The following is an 18,394-nucleotide window of genomic DNA, read 5'->3' as shown; positions in this document are numbered from 1 at the left end:
AAGGGTAAGAATTCTTCCTGTGTATGAACACTGTGACACAGAAAAACTTGGAAAATATCAGAATAAAGGTTATGCTAACATGTTTTAAAGCACACACCGCTCTAGCTAAGAAAGAGGAAAGGCAATAGAGAAAAATCAATGATAGGTTCATAGAATCAACATCAAACACAAAAATGCCTAAGTATAAAATCATGCATCAGCATGGGCTCCAGCAAATTATGCATCTTAATGGTCAAACACATTCCTCTAGAATAGAACTTTCCAAACATCTAATGCTGGTGACACATTTTTAGACATGTATTGTTTTTCAACATAGTAATTCTGTTTTACTATAAAACCAGAGATTGAACTTACATAAATTATAATACCGAAATTATGGGGACATAATGTATCTCATGAACACCTTTTATTTGTTTTGTAAATGATCTTTAAGATTATAACATACATTTCCAAGATTTTTGTCATTTATGAGTAACAATATGTAAATGATTTTTAAAATTCTATGTTTGTCCAACACACAGTTTGGAACGCTCTGCTCTAGAGGCTTGAGGCATAGTTTTAATAAACCTTTTGTCAAATTTTTCAGCCTTTATAAGGTCCCAGAGGAGAACACTGCCAAATAGACTCACTAGGGTTGCTACTTCTCATCTGTATCTTCAATTCCCCATCCCCAAAGAATGTGGACAATAATAATAATAATAATAATAATAATAATAATAATAATAATAAGTTTATTTATATCCCGCCTCAATCTCCCCCGAAGGGGACTCGCTTTTACTTCAACACATTGCAATGGATTAGCTTCTCTGTAGTGGTTTGGATACAAGAAAGCCTTGGAAAAGCCATTATAAACTTTGTAAAATTCACCTATTAAAAAGAAGCTGGGGATATCATTGTCACATGTGTTTCCCTGTGCATGGTTGCCCCATGATCAGGGTCGTCAGGGAAGAAAATAGCAACGGACACATCTTTCCCTGGTCCCTCAATAAAGAGGCAGCCTCGTTTTGCAATATTCCACTGGCCCTTGCAGAAATCTTGTCATGTTATTTATCACAGTTCTTCATGTGGAAAAGGCAGGGGACACCTCCATCATTATATCTGTTCCAGGCTCCATGCCCAGGGACATCCCTGAGCACCACAATTATGGTAAGACACATGCATAATACATGCTTTTATGTATTACACCAATAAAAGGGTCAAAGAAAGACCACCCACAAAGAAAAATAGTAACAAAACATTTGCAAAACTTCTCAGTATGTTTCCTCAGCAGTGACTAGGAATGAGATTAGACATGACAAAACACCTGTTGCCAAAAATGGCACTTGTAGTGCCAAGTTCTTTGCTCTCTTACACAGTGTAGTGAAACTTAATGCATAAACTTTGACACTATCATACAGTGTATTTTTCACCATATATCATCTGATGCTATTAATGAGAGCAAAAAATGGGGAACAATGACCTAAGGGCAAATGAAAGTTGAGCTATATACTTTTCACTGACAGGAAAAAGGCTACTATTAGGGACAGCAGCCAGTATATGCTTTTTATATGCTCTTCTGCCCTAGGCTACAAGACTGTCTCCCCAGGCGATCTACCAATATATTTTTTTAGCTGGGCAGTTTTCACTTACAATGTACAAATGCTGTTTGGAAGTTAAGGATTTTGCCTTCTAGTAAAACTGAGTGCCAGGACTGTCAAGTGAAACAGGAGAATAAAATAAATTTTAGATCTGTGTACCGCTCTACTCAGTGACATGCTTACTCAGGAAAAATATAACACTGCAGTTTCTCTGTAACTGCAAATCAACCTATTCTAGTTGTACTACCAGGTGCTAGAAATTAAAATGACCATAAGTTTAAAGTTTACAATTGCATTCATCAACAAGATTAAAATTCTAAGCAGCTGTGATCTTTAAAATGAAAGAAAGTTGATAGTTTAAAGCAGCAGCAACAAAAAAGATCCCAGGCAAAGTGGAAAGAAAACACCAGCAAATCACTGCAGAAATTACAGGAAAAGAAAGCATCCATTCTGCAAGCAGTTCATATCTAAATAAATAAATAAGCAAATAAATAGATGCAAATGATTGAAAACTCCATAATCAATCTTTGCCACAAAGCATTAAAAAGCAAGAGAGAAAAGCAAAAGTTTAACTGAACCAAAATATGCATAGCTAGCTACTAAATAAATAAAATCAGCAGGAAGGCCTGGAATTTAATCATGCAAAGAAGAGAAAGCTTGCAGGGTCACGAGCCAATCAGATTCTTACCAGGGCTTCATTATCTTCTGCAATTTCTGATACCGTCTGCAAAAATTTAAAAACTTTTAGGTAAGGAGAAATATTAAGACATATTCTCTTTGAATCTATGAATGCGTTTTACAAAGTCTTATCAATGCAACCAGCAAAAACTACAGTTAGCAATAATTCTAATGAAGCACACTTGAGGTTATAACAAAGGAAACAAAGAAAACTAGTCTGAAATGTCAAAGAAGTGAGGCACACTTAATAACTTTACCTACAGAGTCAGATGGCATAGTGGTTAACATGTCGGACTGCAATTTCAGACATTCAGATTCTAGTTCCCACTGAGTCATGGAACTCCTTGGATGATCTAGAGCTCTCCCTCTATCAGGCTGACCTAGCGCACAGCCCCATTGAGAAAATAATGTGGGGAAGTGGTACTGCCTTGAGAGTAATGGAGTGTAGCCACAGTGGGAAGACAAAGTAAGAATGTTTCCCCTTTTTATGAATTCTGTCCCCCTCAAGTTACCATCTCTTCCAATCCCCAGATTTCTAACACTAACATAATTTCAAACTTCAGCGTAAGATTCAGAAATACAGTTTAGGCATCCAAGAAAAGAGAAAAGCAAAGTGGGTAAGGGAATGTAACACAACAAAAGTGAATTTGAGGTGTGAACAACTTTCCATATCTCATTCTCTCCAATCTGAGAATTTGGAGCACTGAAGGAATTTTTTTGGGGGGGGGCACACAGACTTCTCTTTTGTGGGACAATACTCTCATTTATCCCCTCTGTAGCCTGACTCCTGACTCACTAGAAAAAAATGAGATTTAAATGTTACAAAAAAATAGACTCTCACAAGGATGTAGGCAGCAATATGCCACTTCCTAACAAACCAAAAGTACCTCAAAACTTGACTCATTAAAATATTTGTTTATCCAAAATAAACTGAACTGAATAAATTATACATTTTGTGTCTCTTCTCTCTTAACAAAAAAAGACACATAGGCAACTCCTCCCACTAGCCACAAAGCCATCAGCCACAGCTGCCCACTCAGCCTAAGAAGTAATAACCCCAACACAGTTGTCAGTAACTACTCTTAGAAGCTTCTAAAGATAATAACAATTTGGAAGAACATCAATAAGGTATTTCGGGGTTACAAGGGCTATTGCATCTACCACATCTGGGTAACAAAAATCTGGAAAAGGAATTTAGGGAATGTTTCTAGTCATCCCCTAATGCCCTTCTTTCTCTTTTAAGACAGAACATTGTAAATATAAGTTGAGGTGCTCAGAGAACACCACCACAATAAATTTTTCGCTAATACAGAGGCAGTCCGCAATCTATGGATCACCAATTTGTCCCTTCTCCTTCATACTGTAGCAGACAGAAAATGACATGCAGTCTTTTTGAATGCTACACTACATGGATAGGATAGGTGACACTTGCCTCAACAATAGTCCATGTGAAAAAGATCTTAGAGTCTTCGTGGACAACAAGTTGAACATGAGTCAACAGTTTGATGCAGCAGCTAAAAAAGCCAACGGGATTTTGGGTTGCATCAAAAGGAGTATAGTGTCTAGATCGAGGGAAGTCATGGTGCCTCTCTATTCTGGTTTGGTTAGGGCTCACCTGGAATAATGTGATCAATTCTGAGCACCACCGTTCAAAAGAGATATTGACAAGCTGGTTGTTCAGAGGAGCATGACTAAAATTATCAAAGGACTGGAGGCCATGCCCTATGAGAAGAAGTCTTAAAGAACTGGGTATGTTTAGCCTGATGAAGAGAAGGTTGAGAGGAGACATGATAGCCATGTATAAATATGTAAAAGGATGCCATAAAGAAAAAGGAGCAGGCTTGTTTTCTGCTGTCCTGGAAACTAGGACTCTGAGCAATGGGTACTAATTGCAGGAAAGCTGATTCCATTTGAACATTAGGAAGCATTTCCTGACTATATTAGCTGTTTAACAGTGGAGTATGTCAAAGCTCCTTCCTTGGAAGCTTTTAAACAGAGGCTGGATGGCCATTTATCATGGGTAACTTAATTGTGGTTTTCTGCATGGCAGGGGGTTGGACTAGATTGTCTCTTACAACTCTATGATTCTATTCTATGATTCAAGGACAGTTGCTTCTGGTTGCTCATTGGAAGTTTTGAGGACAACAGGAACCTATTAAAACCTGTCCAAAAGTTTCACACTATGAAGGCTAGACCTCACACATCCAAAGCACTTGGTCACGGATTAGCTCCTAACAGTTGAATTGCTTGTGTGGAAACTTCAGGTAAAATGTTTGATACTTAACTATATGAAACAACTAGATAAGAAAACTCATGTATTCCTCTAAATGCTGTTGGGAGTTTAACTTTCAGAATCCTTTATCAAAGCCTATACTGTTTTATAAGCCCTGGTGGCCACATGATTACCACCACTATGCTATAGAAATATTTTTAATATACTTTTAAAGGAATAATGTAGTCAATTTCAGTATTTTCCATTTCAGAACTATGAATCAGTGGTGCAGTTTCATTAGGGAACTTAAAGTTACATGTTCCGAAACATACTGTGCCCTGTTACCCATGTCAGCTTCCTGTATTAAAAATACTGATAGCAAGATCTTTCAAGGCAACTTGAGGTCTTCTGTTTCAGAATAATTAAACTAAACCTCATGACAAGGTATGGCAGCATTCCATCAAACCATAATGTCATTAATCCACTAAAAATCTCGATAACAAAATGTGTAAGTGCGCAAGAGTGCAAGCACTCTTTGTCAAACATTTGGCGACTAATTTTAGTAGGTTAGTTGAAGTGACAATTCTACATGGAATGGAAGTGCACATAAGCATAAGCACACATTTTGTATGAGTACTAGGGGTTGGGTGATTATTCTGTTTAATAGATTCAAGACAAGATTGGCCGTAGTTTGCATCTTCTTCAAGTTAGATTTTGTAAAAATAATTTATTATGAACAGCTGCATACAGCTGGTGAGGGAGATTCTTGGTCTACAATGTCCTAAATCAGGGTAGGTTCCAAAGAGAAAATGTTTACCTAAAGCCATCACAGAAATTGGGGAAGGGGGGGGGGTGTTGAGCCAACATCAGCTTTTTGTCGGGGGGGGGGGAATCATAAGTATTCTAATTTTAATTCTTTCAACTGGAGGCACAGACCTTTCAGAAAATGTTGGGTTTTTTTAATGGGCTTAAATGAGGTATTAAACTCAGAGTTATCCAATGTAACCAATATAACCTTAGTTTTCAGAATTTAGCTCCTGAAGCATGCATTTTATACTTTTGAAAAGCTCCTGTGCATAAGGATTATCATGGTACTGGGGTTATAAACAAGTCTATTTAGTAAGGAGGCCTATATAAATCTATGGTTTCAATATATTTATCCACATTTTATCAAATCAGAAGAGAAAAGAATCAAAATTTTCTTTTGACCTGACCCTTGCTGCACATAACATCTCAGGGAACAATGTGAATTCAAAATGATCCTGCTTGTCAGCAAACATGCTGTGAGGTTAACCAGATTGGGCATGACTTTGTTTCATATGATATTACTTCCAAAGATTGAAGTCACAACATTTGCCTTTTGGGGATTATGAGTGATGGTCGATGCATTGAAATTAGTGGGCCAGAAGCATCCTAATAATTCACAGTGGTTTTAGGCAGAAAACTGAAGGGTTTTTTGTTTTGTTTTTTTTACTCCATATCGCAAAGGGTATAAATAGTGATGTCCCAATACTTGAGAAGTATAAACAACCAACCATTGACTTTTTATTGTTAATTTTAATATCAGAAAAATCTGAAAGGGAATGGGAGTACAATATTAAGAAATAATAAGTGAAAGGATATTTGCTTAGACATTTGCCTACTACAATATGCTCACTGTTTGGCTTTAAAGGGACTGTGGAATACATTGCTGGCTCTTTACCAAAAGGACAGCAGTTCCTCTTGGAATTCCCTGAGCCACAAAGACTTAATACTTGCTGAATGTGCACTCTAATATCTGCTAGGAGCTACTTTCAGCTGAGACAAATGTTGCCCAGTTCTGACGAAACCAACCCCTTTGTGGCTTTCTTGGCAAAACCCAAGGTTAAAAATCAAGAAGGACCCTAGCTTTCAAGTTCTGTTAGGATGACTTAGTGGGGGAACAGAGAATGATTGTCTGAGGTTCAGGGCTCTGAGACTTTTGTAGGAATGAACCTAAAATCTTGCCACAACGAAAGCTCAATTCTACAGTTAGATTAAATCAGCCCAAATATAGCATCCTGTGATACTATGTTTCGATCACATAATTGGAATTTCCAACAACTCAGTACATTTTGGAAAAACCAAGTTGGCGGAAATCCTTAATGGATCAGGGAAATTATTTGTAAAGGAGATACATTAATGAGCAGAAACCAGAAGATGCATGGAAGTAAGTGATGCCACATGAAAAAGAGGACTACCAGTCCCAGTCTTGTATATGGTAATATACAAATATATGGTATATGTTATTCAGTCTTGTAACCACAACAGCACTGTGACTACTAAAATAAAATAATGCTTTGGAACAAAAGAGTAATTGAGATGAGTCAATTTTATTCAAGCTAATGGACAAGATAATGAATATCTAGACAGTACCTGTATCCCTGAATTTAAGATACAATATACTTCCTGCTATCAACAGCAGTGACCAAGAGAGAATACAGAAAATGACTGTTGGAACAGCAGAGGGGAAGTATTTCAGAAACAAATGTGCAAAAGATTGTTGCTCTAGGGCAGTAGCTCCCAACCTTTTTTCGACCAGAGTCTACTTGACCAGGAGCCACTTTGACCAGGAATCACTTGACTGGGGACCACTTTGACCAGGGACCACTCTCCAACATTAGTACTAATCAGTTTTTGGTTAACTTTGGATTCGGTTTGGTTATTTGGGGTGCTGATTCAGAAAATTGCAGTGGATAGATCCCACCAGCTCTAGTTTTTGATACAGAACATATGCCATCCAGTAGTCACCATCTGCTCACCCACAGAAAACCATATTTAATAATCTAGAGTTGATGTGGTCTAACCAAGCAATTTTCTGAATCACCACCTCAAATAACCCAAGGAACAGGCCTAAAAACGAAGACACCAATTTCCCCCGCATGTCTCGCGGACCTTATTTTAGATCTCGTGACCCACCCGTGGGCCCTGGCCCATGGGTTGAGAACGACTGCTCTAGGGCACACCAGAAAGCTCAACTATATCCATAATGCAAGGAGCATAATGCTCTCAACCTACTTCTCAACCTACTGCATATACATTTAGGTCTTGACTTGATTGAACAATTCAACATGGAAAACTAAAACTCTTTGGTTGAGTATAAAATAATGACTGCCTTGCTGAGCTGTGTATCTGGAACTATGGTCTCTTCTTCTCTACTGAAGGAGAAATAACATTCAAGATATTGGATAGCAGTTAAGTTGAATATAGATTTCCTACAAGTTGGGGAGTGTCTTATGTCATAAATACCAATAGCAAAGAGACAGGTGACATTTATAGGGAGCATCTAACTCTGATTGCCTATGGTTTGTTTAGAAATTTTAAGGAAGAATGCAAAGTCCTTTTTATCAGTCTAGAGCAGTAAACACAAGATTAGTGATACTCCTCCACACTAAATCTGGTGAAAAAGCAGATGGGTGATTTTCCTTTTATCCAGATTGCACAGAAAGACAGAAGGTACTAGTACAACTCTGAAAGGCAAATTATGTTTTTTCTTTTAACAATAGCAAATACAGGCAACTGAAGCTGACAGTGCTAGTTGAAATCAATGTCAGCATTTATTTTAAACATGGTTTTTGTACAACAGGAATGAACCAGAATTTTAGGTTTTGTTAGAGCAGTTTGGCTGTAATATACTACTGCGATATTTCTACATCCTCTTGTTTTCAAATTTGATGGAAAATGAAATACTAAAGGGATCAGCTACAGGGTGGTCAGTTGGATTTATAAAGACACATGCATCCTCAAGAAGGGTAATTTTATTCCCGCACCAGAAAAATACAACAAAAATATATCAGCTCACCAAGGCCAGGATGTGAGGCTGAGAAGGCCATTTAATGTTAATCAAGGTGATTAATTACAACATTCACACTGGCCTCCAACAGACAAGAGTTCTTTCCCCCCACCCAGGAACCTCCACAGATATATAAACCTTCCTTGCTTAGTTTCTCCATATACCTCACAACCTCTGAGAATGCCTGCCATAGATGTGGGCGAAACGTCAGGAGAGAATACTTCTGCAACATGACCATACAGCCCAGAAAACACATAACAACCCTGTGATCCCAGCCATGAAAGCCTTCGACAACACAGTGGTTTAAAGCAGCTGCCTAGGAAGATGTCATCTCTTGCCCCTCTACAATCTAAGTCCTGACCTACAAAATCCTCTTAAGTCAACATTTCTCATCAACCAGAATGCATATATCGTATATACTTGAGTGTAAACCAACCCGAATATAAGCCAAGGCACCTAATTTTACCAAAGAAAACTGGAAAAACTTACTGACTCAAGTATAAGCCGAGGGTGGGAAATGCAGCAACTACTGGCAAATTTGAAAAATAAAAATTGGCTCTGCCTCTTCCTTCCTTCCTTCCTTCCTTCCTTCCTTCCTTCCTTCCTTCCTTCCTTCCTTCCTTCCTTCCCTCCTTCCTTCCTTCCTACCTTCCTTTCTTCCCTCCCTCCCTCCCTCCCTCCCTCCCTCCCTCCCTCCCTCCTGTATGCTTGTTTTGCTTTCTCGTTCTCCATCCTGGGCCCAGTTCTGTTCAACAGCTTTATTAATGACTTAGGGGAAGGGTTAGAAGGCATGATCAAGTTTTCAGACGGGACCAAATGGGGAGGCAAAGCCAATACTTCAGAAGACAGGAGAAAATTCAAAATGATCTTCACAGGTTAGAGAGATAAATCCCCAAAACTAACAAAATGAAGTTCAACAGGGACAAATGGAGGATACTCCACTTAGGCAGAAAACATGAAATGCAAAGAATGGGGGACGATACCTGGCTCGACAGCAGTACGTGTGAAGAAGAACTTGGAGTCCTCGTGGACAACAAGTTAAATATGAGCCAACAATGTCATGTGGTGGCTAAAAAGGCCAATGGGAGGAGGAGGAGGAGGAGGAGGAGCAAATGCTGGCACAGAGCATGGTTTCGTTCTCCTCCCGCTCTCTCCCCTTCTGCCTCATGCCCAGTAGGCAGGGACAACACAGGAGAAGAAGAGAAGGAGGGAGAAAGAAAGAAGGGAAAAGTGACTTTGGGGGCGAGAGAGAAGCCCCAGGCAGGAGGAGAAGGGGAGTGCGTGAGGGTTGCTGTGCCAAGAGGAGAGAGTCCTGGTTTTTTAGTCCAATGCCTTCCCACCAGGACCCTCACCCGAGTATAAGCCGAGGTAAGGTTTTTCAGCTTTAAAAAAGGGCTGAAAAACTTGGTTTATACTCGAGTATATACGGTAATCCCCCCCCCCCCCCCCAAATAACATTCAATCCAGTAAGTCCAAAATTGTCCTGGGCTCAAGTCATGCTGACTTGTGGTGTTAGATGTCCTAAAAGGTTCAACACATTCTGGTTCCAGTCTACCGAAGTCAGAAATGTAACTTAAATATAACCCAAATGACAGTTAAGAAGAACTTAACTATAATTAAGAAGAACCTAACAGACAGTTAAGAAGACCTCCCACCCCAGGGGGTGCAGGATGGGTAGAGAAAAATATAGGACACAGGAAGATGAGGAGAAATTCAATCCATAAGATAAGTGACATTGCAAGCATGCATGGGTCCAATTCCTCCACGTCTTCCTGTTTGCCATGTATTCTGTTCCCTCTAGGATCTCCCTTCCTTCCTACAGGCAAAACAGACACTTGCAGCATGCAGAAGAAGAAAAGAGCCAGGATCCACAGAATAAATGAAGTTACACAAGACCGGAGCTGCACCACTCTCCTCCGCTTCAGATATTCCTCCCCCCCCCCCCCCCGCGCCATTTTTGCAAGAGAACTTGCCCATAACCCCTGCATTTTGACTATGTTAAAAATAATAATTTTTAAATAAGTATCAAACATAACTTGAATTGTTTATCCCAACAATGTAAGTATGAAAAAGAACAGAAATGTTATTATTACAGGAAGATACTTACTCGGTGCCGCTTTCCACCATCTGTGTTAGGAGTGAAATACCATCTAGATTGATAAATTCTTGGGCAAACGTTATATCACGTGAATAGCTAGCTAAGTCTTTCAGTGCTTCCAACTTGGCATCCATACTAGACGACTGGATCCTCTCATGAAGCTGAAGGGCATTTTGTGCCTCACCAAAGGCAGAACATTGAATAAAAGAGAAGGAATGGGGGTGAGGGTGACAGAAGAAGAAACACAGACCTTAATTTCCAGTGTCTACGAAATAAACAAACACTTTTAAAGAAAACATAGGAGAGTTGAAGATTTCAAATGGTTGGCATTTTAAACAATGAAGCACATATTTATAGAAAGAATAATCAAGTGTCATGATTTTGGACGACACTTGATGAGCGATCATGCAGTTATCCCATGCTGTCAAATTCACACAATTTCCACATCTCGCCCTGGCTATCCAGCTATCAGCTAGTATTTGTATGATATTCCAAGCCTTTTGTATAGCCAACTTTTTACCAGCTGCTTGTAATAATTGTGTATTGGAGCCGGGTGAATTTCAGTGAGAAAGGTAAGCTCCATTTTGGGAGAAATTTGGAATAATGCCTTAGATAAACAAACAACAGTTAGTTATATTTGTGTAGGAACATACAGAAAAAAAACCTGAAAGTGAATTCCAAGTGATCAGGAGGGAAAAATGGGAAGTAATCATCCATACAGAAGTGGAATATCAGAAAACGTGGAGTAGAGAAACACAATGCCCACTCTTATTCACTGCCCCCCCCAATGGATTTCAGATCAGCAACAATACCTTGGAATTGTCTCTAGCATGTTTTGTTACAGATTAGTGTGTGAGCCAAGCTAATGCATCTCACTTAGAACAAAGGCAAAGGCAACTCTCTAAACAGATACATAATGTGGCATAGGAAATGGTTTAGTCTGGGGTGTCCAAATGATGCTCCAGGCCAGGATCGTAGCCGGGGGGGGGGGGGTGTTAATAGTTCAACTCCCCCCCCCAGAATTGTATCAGGTTAAAAAAACCTGGTTTACTCATAAATAGGTTAACCAGTTAAAATTCATGAGTAATCCAGTTTTGGGGGGGTGTTAATCCCCCCCCCTTCCCAGCTACGACGTGCTCAAGGCTAATCCACTTCAAGTTGGAATATACCTGATTATCCAGGTTTATTCCAGCTTTACAAATACCTGCAAACATCTGGATGTTCAGGTATGGAGGCAGTGGTGACTGTATCCTAGGATCACCATTGGCGATTCCAAGAGACAATCTCTACATCTCTCTCCCCCCGCCCTCCCAATTAGTCCTTAAAAATAAAGACAAATGGAGGCAGGCACAAAGCTTGCCTTACCTTTCTGGGGCTTGAAAACTACAGAGTTTTGGAGAGGGGAGAGAATTCCCCCTCCAAAACCCTGTAATTTCACATTCAAGCCCCAGAAAGCTAAGGCAAGTCTTGTGCCTCAGTAGTGAGGCTTTTCAACCTTATCAGATTAGCCAGGCAAAGCATCCCACATGGCCAACAAAATGAAGGGCAGCTGGGGCGAATCCGTCACTCCGCACGCCACTCCCTCACAGCACTGCATTCCCCATCATGGGGGGGGGGGGAGCATCCAGTTGGAGAAGGGGCCTCCAAAGGAATTTCCTCTACATTATGTGATGGGCAACGTGCACATCTGTCCTCCAGCTGAAGTGGAACCATCACACAACACTTCCAGAGGTAAATGTGATGAGGTCCCTGGTCTCTACTTTTAAGGGCTAAATGGAGGGAGGGGGCAAGGAGAGGCGGATCCCCATGTCTACATTTGCCTGTCATGAATCAGCATGGGTGGGTATCTGGCCACCCCCAATCGAAAAGGTGGGGTTTCAGCCCCGTGTGGCTGAGAAATGCTAAGTAATGCTACATTTCCTTTTCTTTCTCAATTTTATCCTCAATTTTCAAATTTTCCAAGAATGGTATCTTCTGTTAGAATATTTGGGGCCTTTTTTGTAGCAGCAAGCTTTTACATTAGTCACTCTCATACAAAAGAGACCAAAATTATGGAAAATCCTGGTGCATTACTCATGAACACATTATGTTGGGAGATGCTTCCCTACTACTTCTACTTCACTACTCTTTGTAGTAGGAATACCTTTGTTAAGAAATCAAAAGATGTCTCAACCCCATTCTTGACTTGTTGCTACCATATAAACCAGGAATCATAGACTTATTTCTCACTATTATTACTGACTCTGGATTGTTGGACAGTGAAAATCCATGTCTTGGATAGGGTAAAATTACTTTGCTTTTACTGGCTAGTGAGTTCCCCATCACTGGAGCTTTAGCGGCTGGTGAGAGGAGCCAAGCAGGAGCAATTGGGCAGCACCACAATGACACTCTTTGTTATCAACCTAAACTTCTTCCTAATAATTTTTGCAAATCTTGTGTGTGTATATGACTTCAATGTGCATTTCATAGAGTTTTCATAAGCAAGGGATACTCAAAGGTTGTTTTGGCAGTTCTTTCCTCTAAAATAAACAGGCAAAGGAAGAAACAAGTCTTCACATGCTAATCACTGGTTGTATTTGATCCTTATAAAGGTTTTTTAGGGGGGATCTTTTTATTGTGTAACAATCCAGTTATATGAAAAGAAATTCTTAGCAACTCCATACATTTCTGCTCTTTATGGATCGAATGTACAGCCCCTGAAGAAGGTCAATCATATTTAGCTTCTTTTAGAAAACAGAAAAATTATTTAAAAAATTGAAGAATAAATTACAACTCATTCAATTTTTTCCTTTTTGAGATCAATTGAAAATGCTGACTTTCACCATTCAAAGGAACCAAAATATCACCATCATGTTTCTTCTATATATCAGTGGTGGGCTACATACATTTCACATACAAACTCAACCCCCTTTAAAGGCCTACAGCCACTGGATTTTCCATTCAAAAGCACCAGATTTTTTACTTTGGACAAAATTGTATCTTGTTTTCAGCTCTCACTGAAGGGATGGCTATGGAGTTTCTAATCTGGCACTGTGATGTTGCAGGACAGCAGCAGAAGGATGTTCACTTAACCTGCTCCTTATTCTATACAAAATATCTCAACAACTCCACCCATCTTCTGCAGCCTTCCATTAGGGACTTTATAAAATCATCCAGTTGTATCATTGCAACTGCATTATTTAAGCAAATGGAAACATTATGTTATTGAAGCTGTCCCTTTCATATCTTGGTATAATCATGCAAAGCTAGCACTCTGTTGATGTAAACTCCCATGATCCTAACATGTTTGGCCCACCCAGCACATGTGCACATTTTAACACACACACACACACACACACCCCATTTACTGCAACTGTGGTGATGTGAAGCTTCAGTATTTTAATAAGACATCCCTCCACTTTGCAATACTAGGACTGCAGCAGAAGGAAGTTATTGCACAAGAACAACAGCGTGACTAGATTCATTGATGGGTTTTTCACAGCAATGAAAAGAGATGATCCAATTACAATTCAAGAACAAGCAAACAAAACAGGACAGACACAATGTCATGGGGTGAGACCCATTAACTGGCACTTTTATGCTGCTGTAATTATGCTTTGGCAGCTTTGTGTGATAAACTCCTAAGTACCTATATCATTTGCAAGAAAGTCCCAAGTTCTATCACTACCAAATCTATGTAGATCTAGGAAAAATTAATTATCTGAAACCCTGGAGAGCTGCTGCCTGTCAGTGCTGGAAAAACTGGGATAAATGGTCAGTGCTGGAAAAACTGGGATAAATGGTCAGTGTAAGGCAGTTTCCTGTACTTTTAATGTTTAATTTCAGTCAGCTTATTCTAGGTTACATTCCTTGTACTGTGTTATGCTGGTACTGACTTTTCTATACACTTTTGCATGTTTTAAGAATGTAATTGGTTTCATTGGTATTTTGCTTTTATCACAGGATAGGGATTTATTTTTTAATTTAAGGCACCCTGAATATTTTGTACACAAGGGAGGTTGGGGGGAGGGGAGGGGGAAATTCAGTAATAGTTTTCAGAATCAAGATAATTTATAAAAGTCATCCCAAAGTTCTTAAATTAAAGGGATCTCATTAACCAACAATTTTCTGGAATTTGTGCAACAAGGTTTAACAAAAGACAGTCAACAAAGAGATGAATCATGCTTCACTGATATTAATCAAATGTTTTCCTTATTTTAAACCAACAACAACCCTGAAGGTTGTCTCATATGATAATTGTCTAACATAAGAATTGCCTGCTGTCATGACTGATAGATGGATATTGTTCATTCAGCGTTGCACTCTCGCTCATACTAATTCCTGTTGCCATAGTACTGTATATGCACTCCTGTGGAACACAGACACTCTCTCCCTCTTCTGCTGTGGCATTAAAAAAGAAGATGTGCCATGAACAGTTTCCAAGGAGTCTACAGTAATTTGTGATTTCAGGAACAGGAAAGTTGACAGTGTACCTCATTCAGGACTTGGGATCAGAATACGCTATCTTTATTTGAGGAGAAAAACAAAATAGAAGTTCTTCCAGACCAGATTCTTGGACCAATTTCTCTAGGTTTTCTTGGTGAGGAGCACTTCTGACAGACCCAACAGGCTCTAGAACAGTGGTTCTCAACCTGTGGGTCCCCCAGGTGTTTTGGCCAGTTTACCAGCTGTTAGGATTTCGGGGAGTTGAAGGCCAAAATATCTGGGGACCCACAGGTTGAGAACCACTGCTCTAGAGGGTCTCACAGGCAGAAAATTGGCCCCTAATCTCTGTGCAGTTGGTCACTTCTTCATATACCATCCTTTCCCACACCAGTATTGTCAGTCAGCATGACTAAAGCTTGGGTATTATGGGAGTTGTAGCCCAAAGCATCTGAAGAGTGCCATATTGCATACCCCAAAATTATTGATCTCTCCCAAAGCTAGGAAGATTTCAAAGTTTCAAGGCTGTAACTCTGACAGACTTCAAATGGAACTGACATTGGTGACACTGACAAGGCTGGCCAGAGAGGAAGTCTGGCCTTTTCATCTATGTAAGGCTGGCTTATTTCATGTCTTGATGTATCTTTGTTTTTAATAGAACAATGATAAAGTGGAAGGAAAAAAAATAACATTTCTGAAAGGACAAGAAGGTGACATTGTTCTAAACCATTGCAGCATGCCTTAAACACTGCCTTGTGACAGAACGTAATGAAATCCAGCATTGTATCTCTCGTCATGTTATGCAGATAAATTAGTCACATCTTTTTGCGATGTACACGGGCTGCAGCCACATGGTTAATCCCCCAAAGCTAAGAAGGCAAGCAACAATGGAGCCTAATTCATCATACTTTACACTGAACTAACCAATGAAAAGTAATCTGCTTTCACACTATCATCTCATCCCGACAACTCAAATTCACTGTGCTGAGTAGCTTGAGCTTTATTAAGGAAATGGGTTACTGAGCACAAGCAAAGTATATTATGGATGAAAATGTACTTTTTAAAAGCCTTTCTGTCTAAGCATTAGCAAAATTTATTGGGATTTGTATAATAAACTTCAGTTGCATTTATGTACTTCAAAGCACTCAAGAAAAACCATCAAAATTTGAGAGAACAAATGTTTTTAGATAATTGGAAAGGAATTAAAGGAAAGATATCTCATTGATTAGCCCAAGGTCATAAAGCTGGTTAAGGTGATCTTTTTAACAAGGGAAATATATTGTCATTTTTAATGATATGCCAGTGCACAGATAATCTATTTCTGAAAAGGTCATTTTAAAGTACAAGCACAGACAAATATATGTATGCATTTTCACCTGAACTTTGTCATTCCAACAATATATAAAGATTATTCTTTCTATATAAAGGAACTATTTATCTACTTTAGCATATTATAATAAAACTTGTCAACTTTACTATAGAAGCAAATCCCATATCCTACTTATCGATTCTATTTGTTCAGGTTGTTATTTGTATAAAATTAATTCTACATTTTCTACTACTATCACCTGTACACAGCAAAATAATATTCATGCGTCCAATAGCAAAATGTATCTATTCATCTCCTTTTCAATATCTTCCCACACAAAAGACATTTTAGCAATAAGAATGACAAAAATACATAATAAATATCTGAATATGATCTCAAATATTTTATTTGAAGAAGTTATTTTATGTTTAAATACACTTTCTACAGTGAACCTGGGGGGGGATTTAAAAGCTTTTCTTGCTATTTTTTTAATCAACATTAGAAATGTGAACTGTTCCCACATAGTCAAAAAACTGGAAAACATTTAAGTAACACCGAGCTTGAACAAAATTGGAGTTTTGAACAACTCCCAACATCCCCCATCCAGCCCTACCTACCCCTTACGTTCTGGACTTCCCTCATTGTTCAGAGCAGCCTTGCAACTGTTTTAAACCTGTTTGTGAAGCTTAAAATACATTCTTAAAAGGGTGATACATTAGAGGAAGAGCAGACCTGAAGGAAGAGACATTTCTTTGGCATGTGAAACAACATACATTTTTAGCAAGATTTATTTATAAATTCCTTTTCAATATTAGAAGTAGGTTTTTTAATTTAAGAACAAATTTACAGCACAAGTGAAGAGCCCAGTTAGACTGGCATATTAGTTATTGCTTTTATAATGAACAATGTTCTTTTAATCTTTTTTAAAATGTTGGATTTTGGACAATAGTTTACTATTTTCCAAGTAAGACCAACTCTGTGGAAGAGTCAGAAGGAATCCTTGTCAAGATGTAAGTGGCACAGATGTGGGAAAATACTATCTCAAAACCCCACAAGGCTTTTGAAACCATGAAAATAGCACAATAGGCAGTACATAAAAATCCAGAATGAGGCTGATAGATTCTAGAAGGCTGATCAATTTATTGAGATGAAGGGAGGCATAGTGTTTTTGAGAAAAAAAGATGAATGATTCAGAGGAATAACAGAAAGAAAGAAATTGGGAAAATTTCAGCAAAGTACTTGCTGTAACCTAGGAAACTGATCTTGCCTGCAGGTTTCTGAATGAGAGCAAGAAAACCCCTAACATAATAAATAATTACATGAAATTTGAAAATAGGGCAAAGGAAATAAAAGAGCAGGCTTATTTGTAATGATGCATCTTTAAAACTGTGTCTCACCCAAACATTTAAAAAGCAAGCGAAAAACCAAGATAAGGCTGTCTTGTAATAGAAGTGGAAGCGAATCTTTTTATTAATTCACTCAATCTAATTTCTGGATTTACTGACATTTACATTATTAAAATCTTTTAAGGCTGAAGTACAATGTAGACTTATTCAGGGAGTAAATTCTACACTTCCAAAATGAGTAGAAATATATAGGATTGAAGCATGACTCTTATTTTGGTGATACAGTTTACTGGGAATGGAATTGTGCTGTCTTTGCTATGAACCTAATTGCTTTGGCAAGAAGAGCACATGAATTAATGAAAACCAAGAGGAGCAACCTTGTATTTTGTTCCCACAAGACCTGACTCAGCACCAAGACAAATCTCTCAATGCCGCTGAACGTCATCAGGAGGTCCAAAGCAACAAACACTTTTTTTCTACAGTATCTATTATGAGCAGATTTTAATATCTAATTGATAGCTCCTCAGAAATTATCAAAGTAATAGGATAACAGGCCTTGAGGGCCTCACATTTATTGACACAGTTTAAAAAATATACATACTGAAGTCATCATAATAGCACTGAGCAAAGTGGAAACATTAAAAGAATGAAAACATATCAGTAACTTACTGGGGATGTAGTTAATCGAAGTATTGCTCCATTTTTTATTTCATTACGATTCTGAAACAAGAAAGTTCAAAATATCAATAATCCATAATACAGTCTCCTGTTTTTGGAAACAGGTTTGCATAAATCATGCAATGTAGACAGAAGTAGCTGATTTGGCAGCAAGTGTTAGGCATTATTCACTGCACACCAAGATTAATGCATATATTGCTGTAGTATTCATTTACGAACAATAATGGCAAATGTTTATATTTCTCTATCCTAGAATACTTTTC

General features: G+C 38.6%; 1 protein-coding gene across 3 annotated transcripts in view; it reads right to left on the bottom strand.

The window, feature by feature from the left end:
* elmo1 (engulfment and cell motility 1) overlaps nucleotides 1-18,394 on the bottom strand; it is a 393,582-nt gene that overhangs the window by 238,761 nt on the left and 136,427 nt on the right. For 2 of the 3 annotated variants that reach the window (XM_008112853.3, XM_008112854.3), the window contains exons 5-7: nucleotides 18,123-18,173; nucleotides 10,386-10,555; nucleotides 2,266-2,301 (exon numbers count right to left, since the gene is read on the bottom strand). In XM_008112853.3, the coding sequence (XP_008111060.1) occupies nucleotides 2,266-2,301; nucleotides 10,386-10,555; nucleotides 18,123-18,173 (257 nt within the window). Of the gene's footprint in view, nucleotides 1-2,265; nucleotides 2,302-10,385; nucleotides 10,561-18,122; nucleotides 18,174-18,394 lie in introns of all 3 variants that reach the window. The other variant, XM_062957287.1, reaches the window with a different exon arrangement.

The sequence above is a fragment of the Anolis carolinensis genome, chromosome 6, assembly GCF_035594765.1.
Source record: "Anolis carolinensis isolate JA03-04 chromosome 6, rAnoCar3.1.pri, whole genome shotgun sequence".
Taxonomy (NCBI): domain Eukaryota; kingdom Metazoa; phylum Chordata; class Lepidosauria; order Squamata; family Dactyloidae; genus Anolis; species Anolis carolinensis.
Note: the sequence above shows the minus strand (reverse complement) of the source record. Positions and strands in the feature narration are given on the sequence as shown.